A 20,205-nucleotide genomic window follows, 5' to 3' on the forward strand; every position below is an offset into this window, starting at 1 on the left:
ATCGGAAAAATTTAATATGATTTATGGTTATTGTGCTCTACATGCTGTACAGTAGTTCGGCAGACTGATGAAAAAAAAACAGCACAACAATTTCTGAAAAACGGAATTCAGTCCTCTGCTGAGCATTTTTTTGATCAATTCCATGATTCGTAATAGGAAATTATGTATTGCAGGTAGGACATATTTCCTAAATGTTCGGCGTGGTTTAAGTTGTAATGGCCAATCTAAGTATATTATGCTACCAGACTATAGATACGACTGAAGCCAGGGGGAATTATGAGAACTTGCATTATCATACATTTGCTATATCACAAAACTGTAAGTACTGCTTAATAATCTCTAGTACGATGCAGATTGACATCCCAATAAATCGCTCATTTACTGCGGAGTCCTTGGAAGATATTCATTACACCACGTTCTATGGATCTACATATGACATAATACACGCCGATCTCATGTACCGTCGATAAAATATTAGCTTGGATAGAAAGATTCTTGAGTTTATCTAGAGTTTTTTGGGCTAATACGCTTGCTGGTGTCAGTCAACTGCGACCGCATATTAGTTCTGTCATGCATCTACGATTATAGCCTTAAAAAATTTTGTCAGTTTGAAACAATGTTCAAAATTTACATATACTGGCAGAGGAAATATTGAGCTCCCTGTCTCTAGCTTTGGCTAACCTCTAGTTTGACGATTATCTTATGACATACAACATTGACAATATGTTTCCTTTATGCAGCATTTTTATATTAATATTTTTCCGAACAATACCCCAAAGATTTATTTTACTTTTGGAGTATAATATGTAATCTTTGGAGTTAAAAGCTAATAACAAAACTTTCGGATATAAAGCTCTAATGAGTTCTTTAAACCGAAACTACTCGAACTCACGTAAAGTGTTACCTAAGAAATTTCATGACCTCGCACTTTTTCATTCTATGGTGAGAGGTAGTATTACTACTCGATTTTTTTTTCATAACTTTTGGAAACAACTGCTTCAAAAAGTATTTTAGGTCCTCACGCAAGTAATACTTCGTAAAAATTTTCAAACAACATTTGAAACAAGCGTCAAATTTGGGATATACTTCAGAGAACATTCTTGACAGGCATTCTACAGGATTTAAGGCCATACACTATATTATTGCATGATAAGAGTAATAAATTGTGAAGACTAGCATAAGAGAACTTTACTGAATTCTGCGTAATTTTTTGAAGTAAATGAGTTTAATTTAACAAATGGAACATAATTATAAATTTATAAAACAGTTAAGATAAATTTTTTCTTATTTTTTAAAAAATTTATTTAATTATCCATATTATGATATTCTGCTTCCAGTATACGCAGATTAAAAAAACATTAAAAGAATTATCGCTAAAAATAAATTGAATACAAATATTGCTTGAGTTAAAATTGTGAAGATCGTTTTTATATTCTATATAGCATTCCTGAAGGTTTATGCACTCTACCGGCTTTAAATGCAATTATTCTGAATCCAGTGTCTGTTAGGAAAATTTTCGACGCATCGCGTAGTTGGCCATGTACGAAAAATTGCGAAGGTTTGTCAAAACTTAAGTAATTCCTTCGTATTTGTTTATGATTTCAAAAATTCTAATAATGCACAGGCCACACGATTATGATATGAAATCAAAGGAAATGAGCAAGGATTGCTGGATTATTTTTATTTTCGTAAAAGTTGTCGAATAAAATTCTTCTTGCGGTTATTTAAGCTGTAATTTTTGTGTTTGTTTTGAAACAATGCAACAACCGATTTGAAAGGTTTAAAAGTGCAGTATTTATTCGTGCGTAAGTTTAAATCTCTGAAAGAGATTTTAGAGATAATGAATATTATCAACCATAATAACATCATGAAGCGATGCAAATTTGCATTTTGTTTTAATTATGTTCGTGCTACTATTAGGTGTCGGTATCATTTGCTTTGTTGTGCATAGACATTTTGATGTTCGAGAAGTGTATATTTCAAAAGATGCATTAAGTTTCGGAAACTTCGTTACTATTTTTAACGAAGCTCTTAATGTTATGTGTAAAGCTGCTAAATGCAATATCGAGACAGATTCCCTGAAATGCAGGGTTAATATTTGTAAGCTTAACATGTGAATGTTAGACTGATTAATTTCGATGTATTAAAATTGGAAGTAAAGTTGCTGTTATAAAATATAAAATTAGAATTAGTTATTTGATATATTTTAATAGTTGTTTATGAATGTCATAATGTGGGCTAATTTAAATCTTGCTAAATGTTCATTTAGAGTATTTTGCATGCCACTGTATTAATGCTTATGAATATTGCAGGTTGCAAAAGACCTCGAATATTAGGACTGTCTCTGTGATGAGTCAAAAACTATTTTATATCAGGTATACATATTTGTTGTCTTAAGTTGTATTTAACTAATAATTCTAATCCAGTTTTGTTAGAAATAAGTGACTAGAGATATTGTTTGTTCACCAGAGCATTCTTTGAGCTTTTAAATATTGTTTGGTAAAAGTAGTAAGAAATTTAAAATTCCCTTCTGATTGATATGTATATATATAAATGTAAAATTTGAGATTGGAGTAATTATTCTTTCTGTTTTAGGAAAAGAATAGTATTTGATTTGGTAGTAATCAAGTAATTAAAATAGGTCTTGAATTTTGTGATCACTATAAAAATTATATATATATGAAAGGAAGTTCTTAAGTGCAATATTTAATGTCGTCAGCATTTTGTACGTTTTACACACTGAGTAAAGTATTCCATATTTGAGTACGAGTTTGTTCTAGTTATGGAACTACATTTATTTTGATATAATAATATATCGGTGTGGGATTTTTATAGCCTAAATATCAAAGTTTTTAAAATGTTGTAAAATAAAGTGCATTTGCTTTATTATTTTCTTTTACTTCTATTTCTTTTTTGTAAATCACATTTTACATAAATTTGTTTGAATTAATATAAATTTATTTATGAATAACATCTCTAAATTATTTGTACTTACTTCATTTAAATTTTAGAAAATATGTTGGACGTAGGATATTATAACTACAAGTAATTAGACCTAATGTTGTATTACTTTTTAGAGTAAGTCTGTATAGGATACTATTTGTATCCTGTACAGAGTTACTGTAAAAATGTATACTATAATTATAAGATACTATTTGTATCCTATACAGAATCCTTGATGATGAATATATAATATCCTTGATGAAGTGAATGAATGTATGAAATCCTGGATGAAATGAATGAATGAATGTATGAAATCCTTGTTGAAAAATATATAAATTTGTATCTTTGATGAATGTATGAAATTTTCACAATGGGCTTCTGATAATAAGTAGTACTTAAAATTTGTATGTAACAGCCCTCATATGTTTGCTTTGCACATACTGGTAAGTCAGAGTACTTCTGGTGAGATTTAAGAGATGTATATCTAGAGTCTTTTTCTTTAAAGAGAAGAATTATTCTCTTCATTTGTATGCATATAAATTTTTATTAAAACATTTGTTTAGTTATAATTTGCTAAACATTGGAGTTTTAAGAGACAAAACCTCTATGATGATAACATTTTGCAGATAGCCAGGGCTGTCATCTTTGTCCATGGCACTATTTGAATAGGCCTTTAAGATAGACATAAAAACAATATGTGTTTAATCAAATTTTTTAAAATGCTGCGACATTTTTCAAACTTAAAGCTGACTTTTTACCTGTTTTGTTTGTATTTATTTACGTTGAAGCAATAGAGTTATTTATGCTTTAATTATTTAAACTGGAAGTTTTTAAATCGTACTTTGTAAATAAGAAAGAATTAAAAAAAATTAAACTATATACAGTTTTGTTTAAATAACATTTATTCAAACATTGCAGATGGAATGTCCCCCCTCCCCCGAAATTCTATGTGTGGGTAGGATTTTATACATTTGAATTTATCTATCCTAGTACTTAATTGTTGTGTAGTTTTAATAAGGTTTGTGGTAATGTTAGGATTTAGTTTGCAAATGAGGTATAGAAAATTTTTAATCTTTTTGGAAAATTTATTTGCTAATTTTTGAGTGCTGTAGCTGTATAATGCAATATGATAAGGAAAAGTTTTAAACCTCTTTAGTGGAAAAAAAAGAGCTTTTTTGTATTTTTGTTTAATTTTTATATCAATTAACTTAATATGAAATGCATATATTAAAAACTGTGGTTTACAAAAATTATCTTTCTCTTATACCAACCATGGTTTCTCTATAGCTTTACTTTGATTTCTCATTTGCTTTTTCCTGCAATGTGGAGGGAAATTTAGTAACATATAATGTGCATTTTTACATCATGAAAAAATGTGTTCTTGATGACTGAATTTTTCAGACTTTTTTTATAATTAATATATCTATCTGGCTGTGACATATTACAGTTCCTTAATTTCTTATTACAGTTTTCTGTCATAAATTTTATAAAATTCATTCAGTGACCTTAGTAAATTATATTTATTTAAGAAATAGATTATATTATTTAAGATTAATACAAGATTATTTATTTAAGAAATAGATTACCCTTTTAAAATTCTCAAGTTGACACTAGTAAATTAAAATATATCAGTAAAACTGTCAAAAATAGATAAATATAGTACATCATTTCTTTTTCCATATTTTATACTAAACTAAAATTAGTCATAGTTCAGTGAAAGTATTTTTATAGTTGAATTTTTTTTTTTTTTAACAATTTATGTAAAATTCGAAAGCAGATGAATATGCAAGAAATTACACATGAAAACATCAAAAGAAATTAATTCTTAAGAAAGTATTTACAAAAACTGGCATAATATAAATACACTTTCAGTATACATTGAACACAATTTTGAAGGTCAAACAGAACTTTTTCTTTGGCTGTAAATGTGAAAATCGGAAGAAAGGAAATGTAGCTACATAAGAACACGGAAGAAATGAGAATAAGTAGCCTTTTTTTTTTTTTTTTTTTCCTTTCATATTCAGCATTTTCTTTTCTTCCAGTTTTCACATTCATTGCTAAAGGACAAGATTTTCACTAATCTTCATAATTATAGTAATGTAAATGTACTTACATTATGCCAGGTTCTATTTTTAATGACTGCTTTCTTTAGCATTTAGCTGGAAGTTATGTACTAATTAATGCGAAGTATGGCTGGAGGAAAAAACTGTTCTCATTATTGGCTGCAAATAATGGAATTCTTTTGCAGTTTGCCTTACAGAATTGATTAATTTGCAAATATCAGTTATTTGGTCACATGCTACTGTTTTCTTTTCTTTCTTGTTCCGCACCTCGATTTTTTATGTATTTAAAATGTTTACTCACCAAATTTTAGATTTTGAATTTTTATTAGCCCAAATTTTTATAGCCAGAAAGGCTATTAATTTCGTTTTGGCATTTTGCATTGATTCACTTTCTGTGTTATTTCACTTTTCAAACTGTTGCCACCAAATATTATCGCCATGTGTTATATTTAAAGAAACTAAATGATGAAGAATTTGCCTGAATGCATGAATTTTTATAGCATTGTGAAAAAAACAACTGTACCTGGAGCCATCAAATTTTAAATAACGTAATCCTCCACCGAATATGGGTATCAGGAAGCCCTAATTTGGAATTTGTTTTATTATCAATTTCTTATTTTCTATCACTTTTAACAAAATTTAGATTAACAAACTCATCAATTTCAAAGCTAGCAATGGCAAGACTGTACGGACACATTTTTATCTCCAGCACGCGAAACTGTGTATAGGAAATTCTAAAGATATGCTATGCTAACTTTAAAATTATTTTGCAATATTGCTGATGAATCAAATTTTATGGTTTAAGTGCAAAACGTGATATTTAATAAATAAAGGTAACACACAAAACATTAAAAAAAGCCCCATTAGGCATAATGTAAAATCTGAAGGCCTTCAGAATTTATTTATTTATTTCCCCCCTTTTCTGGTTTATTACCATCTTATTAGAAGAATTTTAATTGTTACAGCAAGAAAAATATCCTGTATAATCCCTACCCCCACCCATTTTTACAGATTCTTTGCTAATGATATATGTTCTTTCACTGTTAATTCATTTGTATTTTACATCATAACATGTGGTGCCTAGAATGTTATTGATTGTTGATAGCTGGATAAGTGCAATCAAATATAGTTTTTTCATAATAAATCATAATTTTTACTGTATAATGCTAGATGAATTTATTCTAAAAATATATATTGCATAACATAATAACATATATTTTATAAAATATATATAGTATATAATATTATATATGATATATTTGATATATATATGTGTGTATGCATGTGCATATAAAATATATTAAAAAGGTTTTTATGACTTTCTTTTATCAAGAGTCTGGCTAAAGCATTACATCTTGCGGCATTTAGTAATATTTTATATACAAGATAAAGTATTTCTAATATTACAGCTTTTGGTTTCTAGTTATAACTCTCATTTATATCCTGCATGAATGGGTTTCCATGTTTTTCCCCATGTTGCTTACAGGCATTGTGTCGGAGAGATTTTTGATATTTTTTTACTGTCCTGTGTTAAGATATAGAGTTTTGTTATTTAATGTAATTCTATGTAAATTCTATAAACTAGGTATACGTAAAGGCTATTTGCGAACTAAACTATTCATAATTCTTTATTTAAATTTTAAGATATTACTTTGTGTACAACTTTGTAACTCAAAATTGATGAAAATCATTATACACACACACACATATATATATTAATTATAATGTTCTAAATTTGTAGTCATTAACAGAATCAACTGTTAGCGACTAATTGCCTGGTTGTAATGCTTTAATATAACAAGTCCAAAGAAGTGTTAAATAACCCTTTTATTCAACTCTAAGTATTCACAGACGACCCCTTTCGGGCTTATAGGAAGCCTATACTTAGGCTTAATTTTAAGATAAACTAATCTAATGCTAACTAACTAAAACCAGCCAAAGCTGCACAGGAATAACTGACAAAGTTATCCCTTATTCAAGCTCACCAGCGAATACTAGTAGGTATGTAACAATATGGTCAAATATAGTAAGATTAGCTTAAATCAAAGATGTGGCCAGAAGGCCGAACACGCTCTGCTAACAACTTCTAAGCTTTTCTACTGAAGTGACCACTTCAACTTAAATACTGCTTCTGTCTCATTTACATAAAACACCATCCTGAAAACTCATTCTGGCAGAAAATTAAGGGTGGAAAATAAGAAATTAAAGGAAAGTTTACTCAAAATCCAAAGTAACTATTAGGAAATTACAGTCAAAAGTCTTTAATCCGGACTCGTCGGGACTTCGATTCCGGATTATAGATCATCAGTTTAAATCTGGTAAGATGGCATGCAGAAATTATAAAATTAAAAATATGAAATCGTAATTTATGAAATAAAGAGCAATTATGATCTAAAGGGTATCAAAATTTACGAAAAAAAAGCTTAATATTTATTTGTTTACTCTATTAAACATTTCTTTCAACGGCACATGCGTAAAGTATGCATTACGCATAGTCGAAATTAGAAAATTACAACCAGAAAACTATTTGATGTGAATACTCAAAGACGGAGTACATCGAGAGGAATACTACATTTAGTAAGGAATTACAGTCAAAAGTCGTTAATCCGGACTCAAGATATTCAAGATACAAACAAAATATTCGTCGGGACTTTGGCGATTCTGGATTATCGATTTTTCCGGATTATAGATCATCAGTTTAAATCTGGTAAAATGGCATGCAGAAATTATAAAATTAAAAATATGAAACCGTAATTTACGAAATAAAGAACAATTATGATCTAAAGGGTATCAAAATTTACAAAAAAAAAAAGCTTAATATTTATTTGTTTACTTTATTAAACATTTCTTTCAATGTAAGTTGTTTAAGTTGCTTCGTTTTTTATGTGATAATACATTCTCTTTAATTCTATAAACAGACATAATTTCTTGTTCAGTTACAAAGTGCCGCTGTTCAAGTCCTATAATTGCTGTGTCGAGAATGCCGACTAATTTGTCAATCGAAATTTTTTCGTTTTCAATAACCTCTGTCACTTTCTTTGCTATCGGAAGCGAATTATAATGACGAGGCATTTGATTTAAATCATTTCAAAGACGGAGTACATTGAGATGAAGTACTACATTGAGTAAGCAATTATAAGCCAAATAAAATAAAAACATCTGCCCTTAAGATAAGGATAGTGCTGACAGATCAACTTCCAATTCATTGCACGCCGCCACTCCGAAAGATACTTTCGCTTTGTATATCCTTTACATATTAGTAAATATATATCGGAAATTCTATTTGACATAATCGAAAGTTCAAGCTTACTTTTATAAAATTGCTCTAACAGTCTGCAAAAAATAATAATCCGGATCCAATTCAAAGATTAAGGAACAACGCAATCTGCAACATTAACTGAAATAGATAATTAAATAATTTTAGCTTAGCTTATCCTGTCCGTTATACATTAATCGCGCATTCGTGAACGTATTTTGTGCACGCGCTCACGCAAATTCGCAGCGGTAAAGGTCTTACGCGCATGCGTCAAAGCTTTGAGGTCCGGATTATAGATCATTCCGGATTATGGGTGTCCGAATTAATGACTTTTGACTGTATAAGCCAAATAAAATAAAAACATCTGTCTTGAAGATAAGGATAGTGCTGACAGATCAACTTCCAGTTCATTGCTCGTTGCGTCATCCCCTCCCCCTCCCGCAGAGCACCGTGAAATTAATAAACATATTTCGGAATGGTTAGACAATCAAAGGATATGCCTTTATCCATTTTTTGCAGCAATTCCACTTTTTGTTTGATGGACATCGATTTCGCTTTGTAAATCCTTTGGTAGCTGCAGAATTGGAAATTCTTTTTGACATAATCGAGAGTTCAAGCTTTCTTTTATAAAATTGTGCTAACAGTCTGCAAAAAATAATATGCCGGATTCAGTTAGAAGATTAAGAAACAATGCAATCTGCAACATTAACTAAAATAGATAATTAGATAATTTTAGCTTAGCTTATACCGTCCGTTATACATTAAATGCGTATGCGTAAACATATGTGCTTGCGTAAAGGTATTATGCGCATGCGTTGACGCATGCGCAGAAAGTTTGTAGCTTTGAAATCTGGATTATAGATCATTCCGGATTATGGACGTCCGGATTAAAGACTTTTGACTGTATATATAAACAAACAAAATATTAGATGAAATCGGTAAAAATTTAATTTTACTATGCCTGCATAAAGGAGGGTGAATGACATAAGTGGATAATGTTATTGTTCGGATGTAAAATTCTCCTCTTTGAAAACATCAGGTAATTAGGGGACATCTTCTTTTATCTTTGCTTTGTCTCTTAAGTAGACACTCAGTTATGCTTGAGACTCAGTCAGCCTCTAGCAGTTACCCAATACGATTTGCTATTGTCAATGTTTTAAAATGTTTTTAAAGTAAGACATAGCATTGTCATTGAAAATGCTTATGCTGCTTGTCATTGTGAAATCTTCATGAAAATGCTGTATCTTATTGTATTTTGGACAAATTTTGTGGATTAGAGAATTAGTCATTTTTTTTTTTTTTTTTTTCTTCTTCTGAAGATGTTGTTTCCGTTATCGTCTTTTGTTGCTGGTTCTGAATTTGTAGTGCAGTAGAAACCCAGAAATCCGCAGAGCTTGGGACCAGAGGTTGTGCAGATTTCAGGAGAGAAAAGATAAATCATAACATTCAGACTAAAAGTGCAAAATGAATAAGGCGCATTAGATACATTTCATTAAATTATTATATACATTATTGCAATAACTTATATGTGTTAAATTATTATTACATATATAAATTGATTGTATTATTATATGTACACAGCATCGAGGTTTGCCGATTTTGCCTCATGCAGAGATTTCTGGTGTTAGAATCACTGTTGCTATAAAATTTCAACAGCTTTTCTTTATTTTTCCGTATATCATACACAATCGTGTCGCAATTCCGTATGATTCTGCTATAAACCAAGGAGTAGCACCTGCTTCCATCTTTTGCAGAATTTGCACTTTTTCTGTTACTGCTAATGCAACGTGTTTACGTTTTTCAGCATTGCAAGCAGTAAAATCATGAGTGCATTTCTTATCTTTAACTGTATTAAAAAGGGCTGAAATTTAAAATATTCTTTATTTAAACACAAAATATCCGGATAAAAAAAGAAGGCAGCACGAAATAATCTTGTGAAATAACAAAGCTCAGAAAATAACAACAACGTCAATTGTGAACTTGAGAGAAAAGTTGAGTGAATCATCTGCTTTTTTACCTCGATGCAGATTAGAGGGGGTAAAAACTTTTATCATGATGTCAATAAGTTGGTATTTCCATTATGACTCATTATTATTCGGTAATTGTGACGTCATTATTTGGTAAGTATTTTTTCTTCAACATTTAATACTCAATGTTGCAGTTTCCAGAACTTATAAACTGAATGTTTATATTTTGAGAGGCAATGTGGATTTCAGGTTGGCGGATTTTCGGTATTTGACTGTAGTTCTTCCAAGTTGAGCTCCTTTCTATGATCTTCTAATAACTTTTATACATCTTCTTTAACATTTAGCCCTTGGTTTTGTGTGGGGACATAAATAGCATAACTGAAAAGTCCTAAATATCAGTCTCTACTTGCAACCTAATCTTACATGAATTTCCTCCAAGCAGCATTCATGTTCTTATAAATCACTTGCTGTGAGGCTTTGTTAATGAGGGCTAAGAAATGGAAAATATTAAATTGATATTTCTAAAAATCTTCGAGTGTTAATTGTGTGGCTCAGGCAACCTAAAAACACCTTTGAAAATCATACATTGCCACCTGAGTGTTCATAAATTAAAGAGGCCGTTTGTCATCTAAGGTGTCTTTTTGTTCAAATAATTTTTTCATCTAGAGAAGGCATTTGTGATCTTAGGTTCCACTGTAATTAGTTTATCTTTGATAATTTTACCCAGATCAATCAAAAGCATATATCTGATAACTATAAATTTTTAATTTTAGAATTCATTTTTTTAACTTGCTCTTTGTTAATCATAATGTAACATTTTTAGAAAATTAATATTGTTACTTAGGCATTCCATGTATACATTTCTCAAAATTATGCGTTTGTAGAAAAAATGGTCTCTTTTTTTTCCTTTAAAGGCCTCAGATTATCATTTGTCTCTTATTACGTCCATTTGAGAAGCACCTGTGCTATCACGGATTCTTTTATTTGTCAATGTTTGTAGAATTTCAGTGATGCAAGATGAGAGAAACGTATGTGTATGAATATGGCTTTTAATTACATTGCTATTACATATGAACCTTATGTAGTTTTTATGATTCAGCTATGAGTTGTGATACTGGTATTAAATGGACCTAAGAAATAAACACTGGCAGTTTTAGATAATTGTAAACATAATTAATAGTTTAATAATTTCTTTTAAATTGCCATTATGTCTTTATTAACCCATTCAGTGATTACTTGTCACGGAAATCTAGAATAGGATGTTTTAGGTAGCAGAGCAAAGCCAGAAGCTTTTCTGGGCGTACCACTTGAGTTTAATCTCCTTTTACACTAATATAAAATGTCTGTGTGGGAATTATTGTTGATTAGGATTTGTGAATTTATAAAATGTGATTTAAATATTAAATATGAAATGATATAGTTGAAGACTGGGAAAACATCCTTTCAAAGATATTGAATGCACTTGTATGCTTGAATGGGTGACATGAAGTGTCTATCTGGCACTTATTTCTACTAAGTTTTACTAAGTGGTCACAGCAGTTAGAGGATAAAAGGCAATATATATATTGCTAAACATTATTTATAACAATGTATATTGCTAAACTAACTTATGTTTAGCTTAGCTAACAATGTATATTGCTAAGACATGGATATTCTGCTCTTTTTGCTTATTTTAAAAGGCTGCTATATGGTGAACAAATAACAATTTGGAAATTAGGCGTATTACAAATTTCTAGAAAAGTATGCTTTAAGAAGAGCAAGAGAGGAATTACATTGCTTTGGATAACTGATATCTGCATAAAACTTATCTAATCAAAGGAAAAAAAATAAGCATTATAAATAAATAAAATTTAATGCCAAAAAGTGCTAAACAAATTTTAAAATGTACCATTTTCTTTGTTAAATGCTAATAAAAAAAATTTTCTTGCCAAATGCTTCGGGGAAAAAAAAAAAAAAAAAACAACTAGATCTAGCATTAAAAATGTCAAATTGGCAACACTACTATCTATCTTGTTCAAACATGGCAGCCATCATAAAACATAGGAAGATACTGTATTGCTATAGATTGCAATCATGTGTCTATGAATCGACAATTTTTAGTAGCTTAAAAAAGAAGTCAAATAGTAAAACCTGTTATGTATGCTTTCCTTTTTAAGACTAATCTACATGAGTAGACAAAATTGGTCAGTTACACAGTAAAGTCTCCTTTTGCAGATATGTTGCCTGATAGCATTTCATCGACACAGGGTAGTTTTGTATTTAATTTGCTGTAAGCTGTTAAACTAATCAAATATAAAATTTGAAAGCTTTCAGATTTTTTTAAATGTTTATATTAATGGCATATCATAGTTATTTAGGAAAATCTTGTTTGATTGAGTTGACTGCAAGAAATTGTCTTACAATCCCAATGCTATTTCTTCTCCTTTTTTTTTTGTTTTGTCATTATCATATACATTTCAGTTATTGAAATTTAAATATTGTTTTAAACAATTAAAAGGGTTTTAAACTGGAGTCTGAAATGTGTACTAAAGTAATATTTATGTTTAGGTATCAAGGATGACATTTCAGCCTGCAATAACCTGGTGATTTTTAAAAATGGATGCTTCCTGTTATTGCTGCTCTCATGATAAACTAAAACATGCTGAGCCAGCTGCAGGCGAAATGGAATTAGATGCTGCTCTGCAAGAGCTGGGAATGCTAAGCACTATCACCAACAGCCGATTAGACTACCTCAATGAAAAGGTGAAAAAAAAGCGTTCTAGTAACTCTTTATCATCTGCACCTCTGTGCATTGTGCAGATGAATTCGCAATTTGTGACTAAATTCTCTTTATCAAAAAATTCTGTTCCTGGTGCAGATAGTGAGTCGGAAGAAGAAAATGATAGCTCAGCTCCTGGCCGGCCTCATGGTTCCATAGAAGAAAGTAAATCTGTAGTAAATCCAAAATTAATATGCGAACAAAAAATGCGGCGGGTCTATAAAGGTATAAGGCGGAGGGATTATATGTTTAGGCCTTATGACTTTCCATGGAGGCTGAAGCTGGAAGACTCTCTGAAGAACATTCCGGTTGCTGCCGCTGTGTCAGATAGAGCTAGTCCACCGACAGTATCTCGACAAGACAGTGGCAACAAGTCCAATCCAAGTAGTCCAGTTAAAAGCCAAAAATCTCTGACCAATTTAGGAAGCTCAATATTTCGCTCACGTTCCTTAGACGATTTGGAAATAAGCAAGTTAGAAGCTAAAGATGATAGTTGTTATGAAACCGGTAGAGCTGAAATAGATACAATGTCTCAGCGTATAAGTAAACTTCATGTCAGTTGAAATAGTTTGAAGGTACGGTTTTCCTATTTTAAAGAAAATGATATGTGTTGTTATGACTTAAGCCACTGCTGAAACATGTAATCTTTTTTGATGTTGTAGATATGTTAGTCTTGTATAGTAAATATGATTATTAAAGACTTTTTTGTTTTATTTTTTATTTTAATTTTACTTTGAGAATAATAAAGGTTCTGAGGAAGTAAAATAATTCAATATATATTTTGCAAATATATAATCTAACAAGTTATATATGAAATCGTTCATTATTTTGATGTGAAACGTATATATATTTATGTCTAAAAAAATGAGCTTTTTATAAATATTTGAGTTGAGGATTCTTTTATTCCATTTTTATTTAAGAATTTATTTCTTGTATATCTTTTACAAATGGCAGCTGCAAATATTAAAAAATGTTCTGCTTTCATTTATTACATAGTATGTGAGTATTTCTAATAGTCTAACTGTTATAAATTTTTAATTTAAAGTATTAATAGTTAAGCTGTCACTTTTCAATACAGAAATGTATTTACTGCTATGTTGCATTTGGAAACTTTGCTAATATTTAAGAGTATAAAAACTCTTTTAACTGTGGCAATTTGTTATTTTTTCTTATGTAAAATTCTTGCAATAAAAAACAGTATGATAGATCAAAATAAAATTATGCTCAAAAATTTTTATTTTTTGGTAGCAGCTTAGTGTGAAAAAGTTGTTGCTAAAATATTTCTTATACCTATCTTCTACAGCTATGTTTTCCTCCCAAATAAATATTAATTATAATTAAAATGTTTTGAAAAAGTTTCCAAGTGTGTTTATGTGTGGCTTCAATTTTTCATGCTTTTAAGTATATTAATTGTTTGTCTTGAGTTAAAACAGTTTGGGTGAAGGTCTGTTTGTAACTTGTTATAAATTATTAAAAAAATTATCTTCAACTAATAAACAATTTAGAAAGAAAGGTGTACATTGTCAGAAATTGAATTATGCTGTTTTTTATTTTATTGTTATAGTATGTCCAGCAGTGGCTTAGATTTTTTATTCTTATTTGTTTATTGTTGGCAAGTAATGTGATGATCCCCATTGTGGCATCAACATTGCTAATGAAATGTACATTTGAATTAAATCATTCACTTATATCAAGTATAGTCATTCATAACTTTGGTATCTTTTACAGAATGTATAGAATTGTGAAATTTATCCATTTTATGCCTTCTTTCTTTTAAATTCTTCAAGCATATAGCTTTTGAATATTTTTGTCTTCAAAATAATTTGATGTTTTAAATTATAGATGCTTGTTAGATCAGAACTAAGGCTTCCAGTTAGCATTCTTTCACTACACATCACCTTCAATTACATTAAGTACTGGAAGGAGAGAGAAAAGTAAATAAAAAAATATATTTGATTAAAAATATTAAGCAAGGTATTTTAATATAATGGCAGTTATTTAGCAGTCATTTCCTTCTCTGACAATTCTAATCAGTCAACATTAAAAATTAATTTATTAGCCAATCATAGAAATAATTTCCATTTAATAATAAACACATGACATTTACCAGAAAATATAATATGTATTTTCTGATGTTTGTTAATTCCATAATTAAATAATATTTCAAATAAAAACATGTGCACAATGGATATTTTGTTGAATCAAATTTGTATGCTGATGTAATTTTTTTATGGAAATTTGTATGTTTTTTTGTGCTATAATACATAGGTGTTCATAGTATAATTTTCTGTTCATAATTAACATTAAAACCTTATAATAGAGACTGTTTGAGCTAATTATAATAATATGGAAGGCGGGAATAGAAAAAAGCTATTTTTTTTTTTAAATAATTGAAACTCCAATTTTGTTCTTGTGACATACGTATTTCACTTTCAATAGAGGATTTACATTTATCAATAATGAATCCGTAGAGAATAAAGTCCATTCACATATCCTATGTTATCAACTGGAAAAATAATTAGCAGTCTTTCCCTTCTGCAGTCAACATTAAAAATTCATTTATTAGCCAATCATAGAAATAATTTCCATTTAATAATAAACACATAACAGTTTTCAGAAAATATACAAATCACATATTTAATATGTATATGAATTCAACTGCAGTTTAGGATTGTTTCAAGTAGTATTTAATGCATTAGTTTTAAGGAGGTAATGAGTATTTTAAGATTAAAGTATTTGAATATATCATTATGCATTCATGTCAATTACTTTTATAGAAGTTTAAGAATATAATGCTTTTGAGAATTTAATACGAAAATACTTAACGAAAATTTCCTAAATTTTGTGTTATTGTTTTACTGTATTCAGTTGTTTCAAATTTTTTTCCATATATGCCAGAGAAAAGAGATTGATGATGCAGAGATGTTCAATTATTTATAATTTCTCTTGGTTTTTTTTTAGCTGAGAGAACTTGTTTGTTCTCATGCTTTTTTTTTTTTTTTTTTAGCTCAACTTTAGGAGTTTTAGCTAAGTTTTGAGAAAATAAATTTAGAATTAAATTTTAATTAATAGCAAAGTATTTGAAAATCTTGCAACTTAAAAAAAATTTGGTGTCACAGGTTTTACTTTAAATCCCCCCAAAACTTGCTTTTCTCAGTTTTTTTTAAATAATCATTTTATGTATATGTTCAGGTAAACATATTCTGCATTAAAAAATCTACTTTTAGTTTTCTATTTTAAGTAGATACCATTGTATTTCCTATTTGTTTAGTGATATTCTCTTCTCAGATTTTTCTAATAATAGTTGTAATATTATTTCTTAAAGCAATTCCATCTATACTAATTTTCTTGTTAATGGAAAATAGAGTAATGGAGGAATTAAGAACTGTGTAATGTTTAACTGAACATGTGATTAACTGACATGTAAGTGAATGCATATGTTTGAAACTGGAAGCCCTAGTAATATGAAAATATTTTTGTTCCCTGAAATTTTAGCATCATTTAATGCAATTTTAATTAAAATTAAGTGAAATTTAAAATTTTCTAGGTGCTTATTACAGACATTTAACTGTGAAGATACCAAATTTATGGCCAGTATTTACTTTTGTACTAAAAGCAAATTCAGTGTGAATTGAAATAGATGGAGACTGTGATTAAAAAAAAAAGTACAGTTTTTACTTTTTTAAATCTAGCTATGATGCTCAGTCCATGTAAGCCTTTTCTTGTGCACTAGCCCTCCTATTTTTTATGAGTGAACCATAGTGTTGGCTTCCTTAATCAGCTTAAATAAATTTAAAAAAAAATTATCAGCTGAAATGCAATGACTTGTTAGAATCCTTTGCTAAAGATTTTAATTCTTTATTTTTATTATCATTCACATTATAATTGAAAAATGCATAGTTTTTATTAGGCTGTGTTTGAGACCTCTTGAAGGTCTCCTTCTTGAAGGATGCATGTTTACTTAATGATTTCTGTTGTGATTTGTTAAACAGTCGTCATAAACCAAAATCTCCATGAACCAAAATTAAATCTTTTATATAATATTTCTGTTTTTCTTGTTGGCCCTGCTTTAGATTTTTAACACAATTATATCATACTGCAGTATTTTATACAAATGAAATCTCACCATCAGTTTGTTTTAAAAATAATTTTAAATGAATAAAAATTGCTCTCCTTTAATTGTTAAAACCATAAATGCATTATTTTTATAGAATTTGATTGCAATCAGTCATGGTAATAATACATATCATAGCATATAAATAAAAGTTTTAAAATAAGATTTGTTTTGACATTGGAAAGGAAAGAACATGGTCTATACTGTTGATCTAAATTTAACTATAACACTGAACTCTGAGTTTTTAGAATTAACTGGAAAAATATATTGATAAAAAATTAAAAAATTTTTGAGTGTTGGTTTCCTGCTTTTAGAGTAAATGCTAATAACATTGTTTTGAAAAGATAGACCTAATATAATCTAAGACATTGTCAATCAAATAAATCAAAATTTTGTTTTTATTTTTCAAAAATAGTTTACTTGAGGTGAGAAAGTAATTAAAGTTGTTGTGTATGATGATTTTGAGTTATTTGTTCTAATATTTTTTCAATGGTGAAATTTGTTTATTCATCTTAATAAGTAAAAAACCTCAGTTTTATTGAAGCTTTTATTAGCAGGTGCTTCGATGGAAGTTAATGGAATTTGAAGTTTAAAATTTTTCATTTCTACCTATGTAAATCATGCATCAACTGATAAACGAGTTCTTCAAGAAATATCTTATTTTTTCTTAATTAATTAACAGCTTTTGCCTATAGAGAGTTAATATTTGTGTTAAATTGAAAATAATAAAAATTATTCACAAAATGTGAGTTTGAATTAAAAAAAATTAAAGAATAAATGTGACCATAAAATTAGAAGTTGAAACTTTGATGCAAATTTTAGTCGGAATATAATTTTTTAAATTTATTTTTCTCCTCAAAAGGAAACTTAATCACTCTTTTAATAAATTCTTTTACTTTCTTGAAGCTGTAACTCTGTGAAGATAATACACTTAAAATTTTGAAATTTTTCCCTTTAAAGAGTAAAATGCTTAAAACACCATTATGGAATGTCTGTTTTGTTGTGGTTCTTTATAAATGTAGATTGGAAACCTGTATTCTTTGGTATATAAGAAGCAATTCTTGGAAGGAGGGTTGGTGCATTCCTACATATATTAATACATATATGTATGTGCAGTCGTGCAGCTGTGATTTCTTCAATGCAAGTCTTAACAGATGGTATTGTTTGGTCAATTTTAGAAACTGTTTCACAGAAAGAGTCTAACTTCTGCCTGAGCTATGTTTTTGATGATATTGAGTTTCAGATAGTAAATAATACTCCATATAAATAGTCAAGGTATGTTGCAGTGTAGTGTTTGCTTTAATGAAGGTATTATAATGAGCTTTTATAACTGATATTGTAAAAAACTTGAAAATGTATAAAATCTGAGATTTTGATTTAATTTTTAACTACATTTATTTGGAAATAATTGAAACTAATTATCAATTTGGTAGAAGTTTGAAGAGTGTGTTCTAAATAAAGTATACAAACTTCATTTTTTTTTTTGTTCTGTGTACTTTTTGTGTTTTATTTACTTCACAAAAATTATTTGTATGATATTATTATCTATTCCCCCTGTTGTTGTTTTAAGATAACATAATATTTTAAAGATATCATTTAGTCTGTGGTTGGTTGAATTCTTAATGAAATAGTATTGTATTACATCTCTAATTTCCATTATTATAGAAGCAGCAATATAATTTCAATGTAATAAAACAGCTTCCAGAATGTGAAGTAGATGTTTTCCGTAGGTTCATATTTATTTGCTAAAAGCATATTTTTTAATCATTTATTAAAAAATTTTGTATTTCTAAAACTTGCTTTTGATACATAAAAAGGTGATGAATATATAAATCTGATCTCATCCTGGAAAAGTCATAAATAGAGGATGGTGGAGTTTAATTATAACTAATAACTATAATTTTCTAATGCACTGGTATTGAAACTTTATGACCCCCCCCCAAAAAAAAAATAATTTTGTGACGTCAATCAGAGTGTTAACTCAGTTGTATACCATCAGTTTGGAATTTTATCTGCTATGCATCTCCAATATAAATTATTTGGTTACGACTCAGTTTGAATACCACTGATGTAACAACTTGAATAAGTGTGAAAGCCACTACAGAATGAATTGCATGGGAATTAGAATGGGGGAATTAAAAAGTAGAGAATAAATCCAGCTTTAAAGTTTTATAGATATTTTGAAATTTGGCAGTAATATTAAATGTAATTAAATAATATTAAATGAAGGTGGATCAATTACTTTATTGTTTTATTTTGCAAAGTAATTCAAACTTTGCACAACCATTAGCAGTAAGGTTAACACAATAAATTAGGTTATGAAATTAATCAAAAACTCACTGTACACAATATTTCAGATAAATACATTATTAAACTGTGTTCACACCGAACACACTTTTCTTTCTTTCCTTTTTATAATATTAGACAATGACATTTTTAAAGTTTTTTTGTCATGTAATAGGAGAAAATATACATTACTTCCTTACAATCTTTATGGAAAGCGGTATTCAAAGAGGAAGATGGAACCTTTCATACAGTTAAAATAACCTAATTCAAAATCTCTTTCTCAGATACAAAGCAATCTGAAAAGAAATTGTTTTCTTGTCTGTATCAAATGCAATGAATTCATACATTTACAAGATTTTTTTCCTCCTCTCCTTTTAGTTAAATTATTATCTGATGAAGTGTGTTAACTGTAATTTGAATATGAATAATGCTACAGCATATTTAACATCTTATATAAAATAAGCATATTAATAATTCAAAGAAAATATATCTTTATTTAATAGTGCCTTCCGAGAACACTAGGTCGTGGTGATCTTGGCTGATCATGTATTGTATGCTGGAAGCTAGACTTGAATATAATATAGATAATCAAGAACTTTTGTGATTTGAATTTCTAATAAAATCTCATTAAATATCCAAAAACCAGCTTATAATCATAACTGTTGGATAAAAATTAGCATAATTTTCCATTTGTGCCATTTTTTTAAATTTTAGTGCATTGAAAAATATAGCTTGTATTCTAATTTCATGCTTAAAAAAGAAATAATGAAATATGTATATATTAAAGATAGTCAGTAAACTTTATTAAATATTATTAT

The 20,205-nt window shown here is 28.7% G+C and overlaps 1 protein-coding gene across 3 annotated transcripts; it reads left to right on the forward strand.

Moving 5' to 3' along the window:
* The first annotated feature begins 1,470 nt into the window (after positions 1-1,470).
* LOC118186150 (uncharacterized) lies at positions 1,471-18,575 on the forward strand. 3 transcript variants are annotated; one of them, XM_035356196.2, is made up of 3 exons: positions 1,471-1,558; positions 2,313-2,375; positions 12,777-18,575. In XM_035356196.2, the coding sequence occupies exon 3, from the start codon at positions 12,825-12,827 to the stop codon at positions 13,548-13,550; it is 726 nt and encodes a 241-aa protein (XP_035212087.1). In that variant the 5' UTR covers positions 1,471-1,558; positions 2,313-2,375; positions 12,777-12,824; the 3' UTR covers positions 13,551-18,575. The 3 variants fall into 3 exon arrangements, with proteins under 3 accessions (XP_035212087.1, XP_035212089.1, XP_035212088.1); XM_035356198.2 differs by having other exon boundaries at positions 1,553-1,574; XM_035356197.2 differs by lacking the exon at positions 1,471-1,558 and adding an exon at positions 1,586-1,805.
* The last annotated feature ends 1,630 nt before the right edge of the window (positions 18,576-20,205 follow it).

Source organism: Stegodyphus dumicola, chromosome 9 (genome assembly GCF_044657685.1).
Source record: "Stegodyphus dumicola isolate Sdum_Otavi_A_Nest chromosome 9, ASM4465768v1".
NCBI lineage: Eukaryota > Metazoa > Arthropoda > Arachnida > Araneae > Eresidae > Stegodyphus > Stegodyphus dumicola.

What these genes read in the sequence shown, in the direction of transcription:
- LOC118186150 (XM_035356196.2), top strand. Translation starts at nt 12,825, where the DNA reads ATGGATGCTTCCTGTTATTGCTGCTCTCATGATAAACTAAAACATGCT.